The 13019-nt window shown below is 38.3% G+C and overlaps 1 protein-coding gene across 4 annotated transcripts in view; it reads left to right on the top strand.

Annotated features, from left to right (window-relative positions):
- ZC3H8 (zinc finger CCCH-type containing 8) overlaps nt 1–13019 on the top strand; it is a 30024-nt gene that overhangs the window by 5707 nt on the left and 11298 nt on the right. For 2 of the 4 annotated variants that reach the window (XM_057558599.1, XM_057558598.1), the window contains exons 3-6: nt 7694–7931; nt 9132–9271; nt 11742–11864; nt 12265–12378. In XM_057558599.1, the coding sequence (XP_057414582.1) occupies nt 7694–7931; nt 9132–9271; nt 11742–11864; nt 12265–12378 (615 nt within the window). The remainder of the gene's footprint in view (nt 1–7693; nt 7932–9131; nt 9272–11741; nt 11865–12264; nt 12379–13019) is intronic. The other 2 variants (XM_057558601.1, XM_057558600.1) reach the window with 2 other exon arrangements.

The raw sequence follows: 13019 nt of genomic DNA, 5'->3' as shown, positions 1-13019 counted from the left end.
TACCTAGGAGTGGAGCTGCTGGGTCTGAGAGGACAAGCATCTTTCCCTTTACCATGATGCCAAACTGTATTCCAGAGTGGTTCTACTGATTTTTATTCCCAAAGGCAGCGTATGAGAGGCTGTATTTCTACTGCTGCTCACTTGATATTTGTTACCTTTCTTATTTTCTGCCATCTGGTGAGATATCTTCATTGTCATTTAGTTTGCATTTTCTTGATTACTGTTGAGCATCTTTTCATGTTTGTCCAACTTGGATTTGCCTTTTTTGTGTGCCACTTTTAAGTCTTCTTTTCATTTTTTTCTTTATTCTGGATATAGGGGATTTTTTCCCCTTCTTTGTGGATTATGTGTTGCAAGTATCTGCTCATTTTGCGGCTTTCTTTCCAGTCAATGGCAGTTTTTGATAAAAGGTTTATAATTTTAATGTATTCAAGTTTATTAATCTGTTCCTTTATAGTTAATGTTTTATCTGTTTTATTTAAATATCCTGAGGTAATAAAAATATTTCCCTACAGTGTCTTCTAAAAGTTTTGTTGTTTTTCTTTCCCATTTATGTTTATAATCACCCAGAATTGATTTTTGTGTATACTATGAGGTATAGGGGACAAATTTCGTTTTACTTTTTTTTCATTATCATACCCAGTTGTTCCAGCACCATTCATTGGGGGGAAAACACTTTCTTTTCCCCCGTGAGTCTGCAGTGTCACTGTTGTCAAAAATCAAGTGTTTGTGTTCGGATGGGTCTGTTTCTGGACTCTCTTCTCGTCTGCTGGTTTATTTGTCTGTCCCTTCCCCCAAGACCTCACTGTGTTGATTATTACAGTTTTATTATAATAAGTTTGGATATCAAATAAGCAAGTCCTCTCACGTTGTTTTTCTTCTTTAACTGTCTCAGCTATTCTTAGCCCTTTGCATTGCCATATAAACTTTAGAAAGAGTTCGTCAAGTTCCACAAAAAATCCTGTTGGGATTTTCAGTTTGGAATGCATTGAATTGTTAGGTCATTTGGGAGAGAATTGACATCTTTAGAATATTGGATTGTCCAGTCTTTAACTCCTCTTTAATTTATCTCAGTAGTGTTTTATAATTTTCTTTGTAGATGTCTTCCATCTTATATACCTTTTGTTAGATTTATTGCTAGGTGTCTGATGAGGCTATTGTGAATTACATCCTTTCCTTTTTCTTTTTTTTTAAGCACCATTTTCTAACTTGTTTTCTCATTTAGCTGGCATACATTGTTACATAGGAATGCATGTAATTAAACTTTTGAGTTCTTGTAACATTTCTGAAAATATCTTGACTTTATTCTCATAGCTGATAGGTAATTTGGCTGAAATAGAATTAGGCTTGAGCTTATTGCCCCATTTTCTTCTACTGTCCAGTGTTGCTAGTGTGAAGTCTTGGCAATCTAATTCTAGTTACTTTGTTAAGTATCCTGTTCTCCCTGGAAGCTTTAGAGTCTTCTCTTTATTCTTGGTGTTGTTAGAGACTGTGAATCTTTTTTCATTCATTGTGCTTAAGTGTTTGGTGAGACTGTTTACTCATACCCTTCATGTACAAGGAATATCTTTTATTTTTATTCTCTTTGCCTTTTTTCTTTATATTCTAAGACATTTCCTCTATTTCTGTTTATCTTCATTTCATAAATCATAATTATCAAGAGCTCCTTCTTGTTCTGTTTTGTTGTTATAGCTTTCTATCATTTTTAAAAAATATAATACCATCTTGATACCTTTGTGTATTTATTTAAAAATTTTTGTGCTCTTTTCTTTTCCTTGAATTGTATTTGCTTCTTCTGGATCAGGTTTTCTCTTTCTCCTGCTTTTTTGTTTTATTCTCTAGATTGGGAGTCAGTAAATATTTTCTGTAAAGGATAGGCTTTGCAAGCCAAAAGCAAAATTGAGGGTAGAATGTAGCTACTGATATAACAAGTGGGAGAAAACAAATTTCCACAGCATTTTTATTGACAAAATTTAACATATAATAATAATTGAGTTTTTTGTTGTACAGGTTTACTAGTGAGAATGAGGGGATTCTTCTTTTGGGGATAATAATTTGTTTAACTGGAGTTCAAAGTTAGTGTTCCCTATCAAAATGGATTGCAAAGATTCATCTGTTAGTGCTGATCTGTAATTAGACTCTATACATTTCATCTTTAAAGATGTCTTTTTACTGCAGGTACTGCAGAAAACTCTTATCAGTTCACTAGCATGATTGTTATTGAGTATATTCATTGCTTGGAAGGCATTTTTAAAACTTCATTAGATTTTTCTCTTGAGATTTGTCTTTTAGCATGTCATTACATTGCAGATTAATTACTTCCAATTGAAGGTTAGGTGATAACTCCTCAGTTGCACAGTTAAATGGATTTTGAAATAGCGATTTCATTTGCATATACATTAAAATCTGAAAAGCACTACTGGAACTGTAGTTTGGGCCTGGGAGATAAATCTACTGCAAATCTGCGTGACAATGGAGATCTTGCTTCTTGTTTTAACTTTGGACAGCACAGTGATATGAGCGATGTCAGTAACATCTGTCAGTTCATCAAGAGCCAAGGAAAACCACTTGATATCGTTTGTCTTATTTTTTTAGTTGTCAGAGTTTCTCCCAGTTTCCTCACGTCTTTGAGAAACCTGTTGCCAAAAGGCCAATTTTCTTAAACAACTTTTTCTCTGGACAGTTCTTCATCGCTGCAATCAAACATGATTTAATTAACTCACCATCAGCTTTCTTTGGCTAACAAATGAACCACTCAGAAACTTACTTTGATTGCAGCCTCATTTTCATTTTTGATTTTTGTGAGGAAATAATTTTGTGATGAGATATTTTGCTTAAATTTTCTAATTTTTCTCACCATGGCTTTCCTGTGAGTTGGGATTATTGTGATGAATGCTTAATATTGTCAATAATGTCAACATATATTGTGTTCCTTCAGCACTGATGTAGTATCATTGTATAATAACCATAATGCTTTGCCACCTAATTTGACAGTAAAATAATCCACACTTTACTGTGTCTTAAATGCATGGCATTCAAAGTCTACTTTTCATGTTTTGACATGGTGGGTGTGCACTGGTAATGAAACAAAAAAGTATCATGACTTGGTGATATGTGACGTATTCAACATGCTGTCAAGTTATAACTGTCAGGGCTTCCCTGGTGGCGCAGTGGTTAAGAATCCACCTGCCAGTGCAGGGGACATGGGTTCGAGCCCTGGTCCGGGAATATCCCGCATGCCGCGGAGCAACTAAGCCTGTGCGCCACAACTACTGAGCCTGTGCTCTAGAGCCCGCGAGCCACAACTCCTGAAGCCCGCGTGCCACAACTCCTGAAGCCCGCGTGCCTAGAGCCCGTGGTCCACAACAAGAGAAGCCACCGCAATGAGAAGCCCACGCACCGCAACAAAGAGTAGCCCCTGCTCGCAGCAACTAGAGAAAGCCCGCGCGCAGCAACGAAGACCCAACGCAGCCAAAATAAAATAAATAAATAAATAAATAAATAAATAAATAAATAAATTTATTTTTAAAAAAAAGTTATACCTGTCACTGAAATTCATGGTATGCTGAGCATGAGTGTAAAGTGATGAGAGAGCCACAGCCACTTATGGTCTCTTTTGCATCTGCTCAGCTCTGTGAAAGCAGCCAGTGTAATACGTAAATGAATGAGCATGGCTGTATTCTGATAAAACTTTATGGCTGCCGAAATTAGAATTGTATATAATTCTCATGTGTCATGAAATGTTATTTCATTTTTTTCCCCCCAACCATTTAAAAAACGTAAAGACCATTCTTAGCTTGCTGACCATTACAAAAACAGGTGGCAGGACAGATTTGGCCCTTGGTTATATTTTAATGACCACTGCTCTAGATTTCATCACTTGCTTTTGTTTTTCTTTATGTCTCTTGATTGAAGAAAGGCCTGGAGAGCTGATGGATGTTCTTTGCTGGTCTGTTGGTAGGTCTATGTCTCCATAGGCCTTTCTTCTAAATGGGAAGCCTGCTCGGGCATTCAGTACGTGAGTGGGCTGTGTGCATCTGTAGGTTTCCAGCAGCATAGTAGTTCTTAACCTTCTTTGTGCCATGCACCCCCTTTGGCAGTCTGGTGAAGCCCATGGGCCCCTCCTCATAATAATGTTTTTAAGTGTATAAAATACGTTGGATTATAATGGAAATTGATCTTATTGAAACACAGTTATCAATATATTAAAGAACAAATGTGGTAAGAGTAATATGCTCTTTATAAATGCACTAAATAGTAAGACCCAGCGTTAGGTCTAATTATTGTAATTTTGACATAGTGATGAATATAAAAGATATTTTGAGGTCTGCAATAACTGTAATATATGAAAGTGCCTGTGATTTCTAGTGGTGACAGTCGCAGCTGCTGCTAATGCTACTGTGGTTTGTTGCTGGTGTTCAAAACAGAAGAAAATGCCAAATGTCAATTTAGAGGTTGATGAAAATAATGTGTGATTTTTATTACTATCCAAGTTCATTGAATTCTGTTTGTAGACCCTTGGCCATGGGCAGGGCGGGGTGGGGCCATCTCTGGACAGCAGGTTAAGAACCCTGATATAGGGTGAGTGGATAGAGTGTTTTTCTGGTGGGAGTTGCTCCCAAATGTCAGAATATGGAGGACTTCACTCTGGGGTCTTAGTACCCATACAAGAAGACTTGGCGTTCATCAGACATTTTAATACATTTCTTTAGCGAATAGCTCTCTTTTTGCCCAGGGTAAATTTTTTTTTTTTTTAATAAAGTTTTAAAATTTATTTATGGCTGCGTTGGGTCTTTGTTGCTGCGTGCGGGCTTTGTCTAGTTGTGGCGAGCGGGGGCTACTCTTTGTTGCGGTGCACGGGCTTCTCATCGCGGTGGCTTCTCTTGCTGCGGAGCATGGGCTCTAGGCACGCGGGCTCAGTAGTTGTGGCACGTGGGCTCAGTAGTTGTGGCTCGCAGGCTCAGTAGTTGTGGAGCACGGGCCTAGTTGCGCCGCGGCACGTGAGATCTTCCCAGACCAGGGCTCGAACCCTTGTCCCCTGCATTGGCAGGCAGGTTCTCAACCAGTGTGCCACCAGGGAAGCCCAGCAGGCAGGTTCTTAACCACTGCGCCACCAGGGAAGTCCCCTGCCCAGGGTAAATTTTTGTTTGATTGTATTCTGGGTTGGGGGTGGGTGGGCAGAGATAATTTGTTACAATAGCTTTGTTTGTTTTTATGTAGAATTTTAATCCATTCTCATTTATAGCCCTATTTCTCACACTGCACCCTAAGCCCAGCCTCCAAATTATAACTTGCTTTTTGTTTATCAAAAATTTGCCAGGAATTTGTTGAACTTTTCTTAATTCCTAATGAGTGTACTTCATTCCCCGTCTCCTATACACACACTATTTTAGGACTATTAATTTTTATATTTCTGTACTTTTATTTCTGTGGAATTTCAGGAGGCCATATGAGTGCTATATACTATCCTGAATCAAATGCAAGAAAATCTTTTACTTAAAAAAGAAGAAAAGTACTTGATGTAGACTCCTTTATAAAACATAAAAAAGTTGTAATATCGTGTTCTTATACTTTCCAAATTATATAGAGAACAACAGACATCAAAGCAATGAGTTTATAGTTAGCTACATGAAGAAAAGTATTTAAGCAGTCATTTGTATCCTGTGTATTTTGTTGCCCTCTGAAAAGAATCATATCAATTAGGAATACTTCTCTATAGTAAAACAACATAGTTGATGATTGTCCTGGTTTTATAATGTTGCCAAGTCATCTCATCTCTTCATTTAATACAAATAAGTCAGTTTTGTTACTACTTGTAGTAAAAGGGGTCTGCTTCAGTACTGCAGGCTTCCGCATCTTGTGCGGGGGAGGGAGAACACGTAATCACTCATTTGGATCCTCATAATATTTTGATTCAGATGCACTGAATAGAATCTCACGTTTAATTGAGCTAAACTTCTTGTGAACTGTTGCATATTGAATGATTTTTTGGTTCTCCCTGTGCCTACTAAACAAAATTAAAGGCCAGACCAAGGTAAACATAATAATTATCACAGGAGTCAGCCAACTTTTTCATAAAGGACCAGATAAGTGCATCTTTTTGACTTTGTGAGCCATATCGTCTCTGTCACAGCTAAGCAGCCATAGATAAATGAATGAATGAGTGTGACTCTTCCAGCAAAACGTTATTTATAAAAGCAGGAGGCCAGGCCTAACCCCTGACCCGAAGCTGTTTACAAGTTCTATGGTATGTTGGAAAAGGGTGCTCTTTTCTTGAGGACTCGGAGATGAGAAAGTTGGAGGCTTGAAGACTGGATTGGTTGGTAGTCTTGTCTGGTGTAATGAAGATAAGATGTACAGTGAAGCCCTTGTCAGGTTAGGCAACCTTCTCAGCTTGTTCGGATTCTTTAATCAGGGGGCAAATTCATTTTCTAGGCCACAGTCAACCCTCCAGTGGTGCAGCTCCTAGCTTGGAAGTTAACCATCAAAGGTAAACCATTAAACTGGACCACCTAGTATATTTTGTGATTCTCCTTTGCTGCCTTCATCAGTTATGTGAGGGTAGATGAGACCAGGCCCAAAAGCTCTGGAGCAGGGTAATTGGCCAATTTAATGATAGACATATCATCTCTTCCTGAGATCAGAATAGGAGCCCTTTGGCAGTTGGGCTTTTTAAAAATAAACTTTTTAATTGAAATGTACTGGTTGTAATTATACAGCTTGATACACCTGTGTCACCAAGTATAGACACCTGTGTAACCAGTACTTGGAAATTTTTATATGCAAAGTGCTTTAAGTTGTCTGCTTTGATCACCTCGGACTGTTTCAGGGTCAGCTGCCGTACCTGAGTTCCTGTTCCAGTGGATGCCTGAGTTTGTAGCTGTCACCTTGGGGCAGCTCCAACAACAGAGTTAGAAGACTATTTCTGAAAGTAAAATTAACTTAATTACAGAGAATGGGGCAGTTCTTCCTTACTTCTCATCATTGCTGCCACATCCTGTGCCACCAGTGCTGTGAGTTACAGGGAAAAAATAGGCTTTGGTATCTGTGATGTATCTTACTTAGTATAGCGGATTTTCGATTGGGCCATTACAGTGTACTTGTTCTTTTATGAAATGACGAGCTATTGAATTAAACCGTTTAAAAGTATAGTCTATGCAAAGGGAGAAATAAAATGTGAACTATAATTCTGTAGTTCCTTTACATCAAATAATTAAGATATGGGGCTTTAGTCTTTCTTTTTTCTTTTCTTTTTTTCTTTTATTGGGGTATAGTTGTTTTACAATGTTGTGTTAGTTTCTACCGTACAACGAAGTGGAGTTCCCTGTGCTATGCAGCAGGTTCTCATTAGTTACCTATTTTATACAGATTAGTGTATATATGTCAATCCCAATCTCCCAATTCATCCCACCCCCCCACGGCTTTAGTCTTTCAATTCAGTAAAGTATACACAGTGTACAAATTCAGAATCTTCCCTCAAACCATCTTTAAGGAGATATATATATATATATTTTTTAAATTCTGGAAAATTTCATATACATAAGAATGGAAAGAATAGCATATGAAACCCCTGTGTACCCATCTCCCAACCTCAACAATGATCAATTCATGGCCAGTCTTTGCTGCTTCTTTATAACCAGATTGTTTTGAATCATGCTGGGTTTTAAAAATTGAAAATGTAATTTTCACTTAGTTTAGGCACTTTGGAAACTCTACATCACGGAAGAATTTGCAACGTAGAAAATCAAGAAGTAAGGACTATGATGTATATAGTGATAATGATATCTGCAGTCAGGAATCAGAAGATAATTTTGCTAAAGAGCTTCAACAATATATACAAGCTAAAGAGATGGCAAATGTTACTCAATCCTTACCGCTTCCTGAAGAATCTGTGAAGAAAGAGGGAGCAAAGGATACCCAGAAAGGTAAAGGTAAGAGTCCAATTATTTTATCATTTAAAGTTATCTAGAGAAGCAGTCACATTTGTCCATATATGGATGGGGGGAGGGTTTCACTTGCATTTTATCTCATGATAAGATCACGTTTTCCTGGATCTTTACACCAAATGTGAGCTGGTCACTTGGTGTACAAACGCTCAGTTTGCGGGAGGAGCGGAGAGTGCAGGAGGGTTTTCAAAGGACATGACTACTTTGAAAGGGAGAATGCTAAATCCCTGGCCTCAGCATGTGTGAAGGACAGGAAATACCTGTTTGCTGTCCTCTAAAGAAGGATGGGTTTAATTAATGTCTGGGATGGTAGTGTATCAGACTAAACTCAGAAATATATTCTTTTAGATTACTAAAATGAAATTAAGCCACAGATAAGAGAATAAATGACAATTGTAAATGAAATTCTTAATCTTCTCATTTTTTTTCTCCTCTTTAAATGTTCTTCTATTTAAAATGGATCTATAGATAAACTTAATATATATAAAATGTTTTCAGTGAGTAATCTGACAGCCATATATGAGGTCATTTAAAACATTTGAAGGTTTTACTGTTACAGTGCTATAGCAGTTCCTACTTAGATCCATTGTACTCTGAACACTTCAAAAGGATCTGGCTGATGGCTAGCAAGATTGATTTCATGAATTATCTTGTTTTTTTCCCCAATAATACCTTATATATTTTCACAAAGAATTAATTTGGGATCCGGAATATATTAATCCAAGAGCTTCTAGAAAGACAGGTCGGCATCATCCTAGTTATTACTCTTTGAGCAGTGGAGAAGTTTTCCTGGATTATTATAGAATATACTTCTTTTATTTATTTATTTATTTATTTATTTATTTATGGTTGTGTTGGGTCTTCGTTTCTGTGCGAGGGCTTTCTCTAGTTGTGGCAAGTGGGGGCCACTCTTCATCACAGTGCGCGGGCCTCTCACTATCGCGGCCTCTCTTGTTGCGGAGCACAGGCTCCAGACGCGCAGGCTCAGTAATTGTGGCTCACGGGCCCAGTTGCTCCGCGGCATGTGGGATCTTCCCAGACCAGGGCTCGAACCCGTGTCCCCTGCATTAGCAGGCAGATTCTCAACCACTGCGCCACCAGGGAAGCCCTATAGAATATACTTCTTAAGGGTAAACTGCTATTGTACTTTTATATCATCTTTAAATTTAACTTTCTTGCTTTTAGCTGTTAAACGAAAAAATAAAAATAAAAACCTTAAAGCTGTGCACAAGAATGGTAAACAGAAGAAAATGAAGCGAAAATGGCCTGGCACTGGAGACAAAGGATCAAACGCTTCCCTGAGGAACAATGGCTCACAGGAACAGGTATGAGAATATATGCCTGTCGGAGGGCACTGCCTGCCCTTGGATTTTTATCTTGCACCCCAATGGGATCTCCTCTTACCTCCAGTGGACTCCGTGGGTTCTTTCTCACTGTTGGGCTGCCTTCCCTCACACTCGTTACCTGCCAGCGCCCACTCAAGCCTTAGTGTCATACCTGTTGCCCCTGTATACATGCACACAAGCCCCCTGATTTCTGAGGGCTGTGCAAAAACAGATTTGGGAGGCAGGGAGAATATAAGATAGCCATGAGGGCATTCCAAAGGCTACAGAGTCTTACAGAGTTTCTACTGTTTTTTTTTTTTTTTTCAGAGCTAAGGGTCTGGCTATCTATCTATCTATCTATCTATCTATTTATTTATTTACTTATGGCTGTGTTGGGTCTTCGTTTCTGTGCGAGGGCTTTCTCTAGTTGCGACAAGTGGGGGCCACTCTTCATCGCGGTGCGCGGGCCTCTCACTATCGTGGCCTCTCTGCTGTGGAGCACAGGCTCAGTAATTGTGGCTCACGGGCCCAGTTGCTCCGCGGCATGTGGGATCCCCCCAGACCAGGGCTCGAACCCGTGCCCCCCGCATCGGCAGGCAGATTCTCAACCACTGCGCCACCAGGGAAGCCCCAGAGTTTCTACTATTAAAGTCCCTGGTCTGTTGGTTTTTGACTCCCTCTGGAAATTAAAAATGAATATTTTTGAGCTTTGACCTTATCAGACACTCCCTACCCTCCTGGAATTTTGATTTTGCTTTGAATTTTGATTTTGCTTTGTAGAAGTTCCTCTTCCTTGGTCTGCAGATGTAATCATGGTAGAACAATAAGTGACTCCTCTGGACTCTGCTTTTCTGAGGGCTTCTAAGCTGGATGGCCACCTTTTTTTTGTTAGGCTTGGTTCAGGAGGCAAGAGTTGAGGGTGGTAAAATATTAGAAATACCAAATATTATAGATTGAAATGTATTTATATAAAATCTATTTTACAAGGGAGGAATCCGAAGCCCTAGGGTTTCGGTAATTGCCTGTAGTCACAAGGGCCAAGGTAGGGCTAGACCCAGGCAGTTTCCCTTTCCTTTGTTTGTTTGTTTGTTTGTTTTAATATATATTTATTTACGTATTTATTTATTTATTTGGCTGCGCCAGGTCTTAGTTGCTTCATGCGGGATCTTTAGTTGCGGCATGTGGGCTCTAGTTGCCTGACAACCTGGGCCCCCTGCACTGGGTGCGTGGAGTCTTAACCACTGGACCACAAGGGAAGTCCCCCCCTTGCGTTTGGTTTAGATTGACTCAAATGATTATTCAGCCAAAGCTGACAACCCTGCTACATGAGGAACAAATTGTAAACATATATGTTAGAATTTAATAACAATCAAAATAAAACCCAGAGTTAAAACTGACATATTTATTAGACACATAATTTTGATCGTGCTAAGTGGAAGTCTGACACTATTGCAAAGCAGATCACATAAATATACAGCCAGCTCCCTTCTTTGTACTTAACTGAATTCCTAAGACTGTATGCGGGTATATGGTACATAGAAGCTGTAAGTTGTACCACAAGTTAACACACTAAAAGTGATTTATGTTTCTAAAGACCTAAAATGAAATTCCCCTTTTGTTTTCATACCTTTATTGCCATTTTTGAGGGTATATTTCTAATTATGTTTGTTAATTTGAGCTCATCAGTACACTCAGCTCACACGTAGTGAGCATCTCATTGAAATGAAAGATCACACTACTTTCGGTTTACCTTATGATTTTGCGGTTTGTCCCCATTGTTCTAAAGAGCCTTGTTCTTAGGCTTCACTTTTTAATCAGAAGTAGTGGTACTTTCCTTTTAAAATTTTTAAATTAATTTTTTAAAACGAGGGCAAGGTACAATAAAATATTCATAATGTTCAGTGATGGAATGCTGTTGAAACTGACAAAACATTCATTTTTTTCAACTGATGTACAAAAGCCCACATCTTACCTGCAGGCCAATTCAGAAGAGTTACTTTTTAATGTTTTTAAAAGTGGTTTAAAATAATTTTGTACGGCCTTCCCTGGTGGCGCAGTGGATAAGAATCTGCCTGCCAATGCAGGGGACACAGATTTGATCCCTGGTCTGGGAAGATCCCACATGCCGTGGAGCAACTAAGCCCATGCGCCACAACTACTGAGCCTGCGCTCTAGAGCCCGTGAGCTGCAACTGCTGAAGCCCGTGTGCCACAACTACTGAAGCCCATGTGCCTAGGGCCTGTGCTGCACAACAAGAGAAGGCACCGCAATGAGAAGCCCGTGCACTGCAATAGAGAGTAGCCCCCGCTCGGCGCAACTAGAGAAAGCCTGCACACAGCAACGAAGACCCAATGCAGCCAAAAATAAATAAATAATTAATTAATTTTAAAAACACATTTTTTTTGTACAATGGAGTAAAATATTTAACTTTTTATTTCTCACATTTAGTTTTTTGTTTTTGTTTTCAAAGGATGGTAAACCTAAAGAGAAGCAGCAGCCTGTGAGAATGAGTCAGGGATTCATCAACCAACATACGGTGCAACGCCAGGGAAAACAAATTTGTAAATATTTTCTTGAAAGGAAATGTATTAAGGTATAAAAAATGTGTAAGCAAAAATATACTAAAATGTAAGATATAGCAAAAATGTACTAAAACCAACTCCTCTTTCCATTAGACACTCCAAAAGCATACCTGTACAATTCTAGAACCGTTTCCTTCTGGGAAAGTTTCAATTAGAAAATTTTACTGAAAGATTCTTTTACGTTTAGGAAAGTAGATAATTTTTTTAAAATGCTTTGTGTTAAAAATATTAAGGACTTGACAGATTTTTAAGCAGATATATATACGTGATGTGGTTATGATAGCTCGTTAAGAATTAGACTGTACTGCTTCTAAGACTTTGTTTTCTTCTAGAATCATTGAGTTAAGTAGGAATTGTAATGACTTAACTATGAGGAATAATGGTTTTTCCTTGTTCCTTCTTTTGGCCCAGGGAGACCAGTGTAAATTTGATCATGCTGCAGAGATAGAGAAGAAGAAGGAAATGTGTAAGTTTTATGTACAAGGATATTGTACCAGAGGTGAAAACTGTCTATATTTGCATAATATCCTTTATCACAGGTACAGTAACTTTAATTTTCATAAACATTTACATGAATGTAAAATTTTGAGTGAAACCAGTGTTTTAGCCATGGCAAAATCACATTATCCAAGCTCAACTCAGTATTGAAGTGATTAAATTGTACAGAGATTTTTTTCTTTTTCCCCCAAGCAAGAGTCTTTAGAAATTCTCTCAAATGCACATCCTCTCAACCTGGGTAGTGTAACTGGTTCGTGAGATCTATTCAGGTCCCAGAAAAACTTTTTCTGAATTTCTGCTGTGACATCCACTAATTGAATCTATATTCATGTAATTTACTTCATAAAAGAGGCAGGAATTGCACTGTTTGGGAGTACTCGTTTTCTGCACATTCTGTACTGTATAGAGGTTAATTGTCCCTTAATTTGAAGAATAACCCTAACTCTTCAGTGTAAATGGTCTAGACATGTTGTAAAAATACGAACATAAACATTTTAGGGTAACTGGATATTTGATCAACACAAAAGTTGTTTTCCTTCAGTCATTCAATACAAGAAATCGCAAATTCTAACTTGAGAAATTTTTCCTAGAAAACAATTTCGAAGCTGTATAAATTGATCCTATTTTATACAAGCCTAATATATGAAGGATCCAGATTTGTAAGACAT

Source organism: Balaenoptera acutorostrata, chromosome 12 (genome assembly GCF_949987535.1).
Source record: "Balaenoptera acutorostrata chromosome 12, mBalAcu1.1, whole genome shotgun sequence".
In the NCBI taxonomy this organism is placed as follows: domain Eukaryota; kingdom Metazoa; phylum Chordata; class Mammalia; order Artiodactyla; family Balaenopteridae; genus Balaenoptera; species Balaenoptera acutorostrata.
This window is presented reverse-complemented; position numbering and strand designations above follow the sequence as displayed.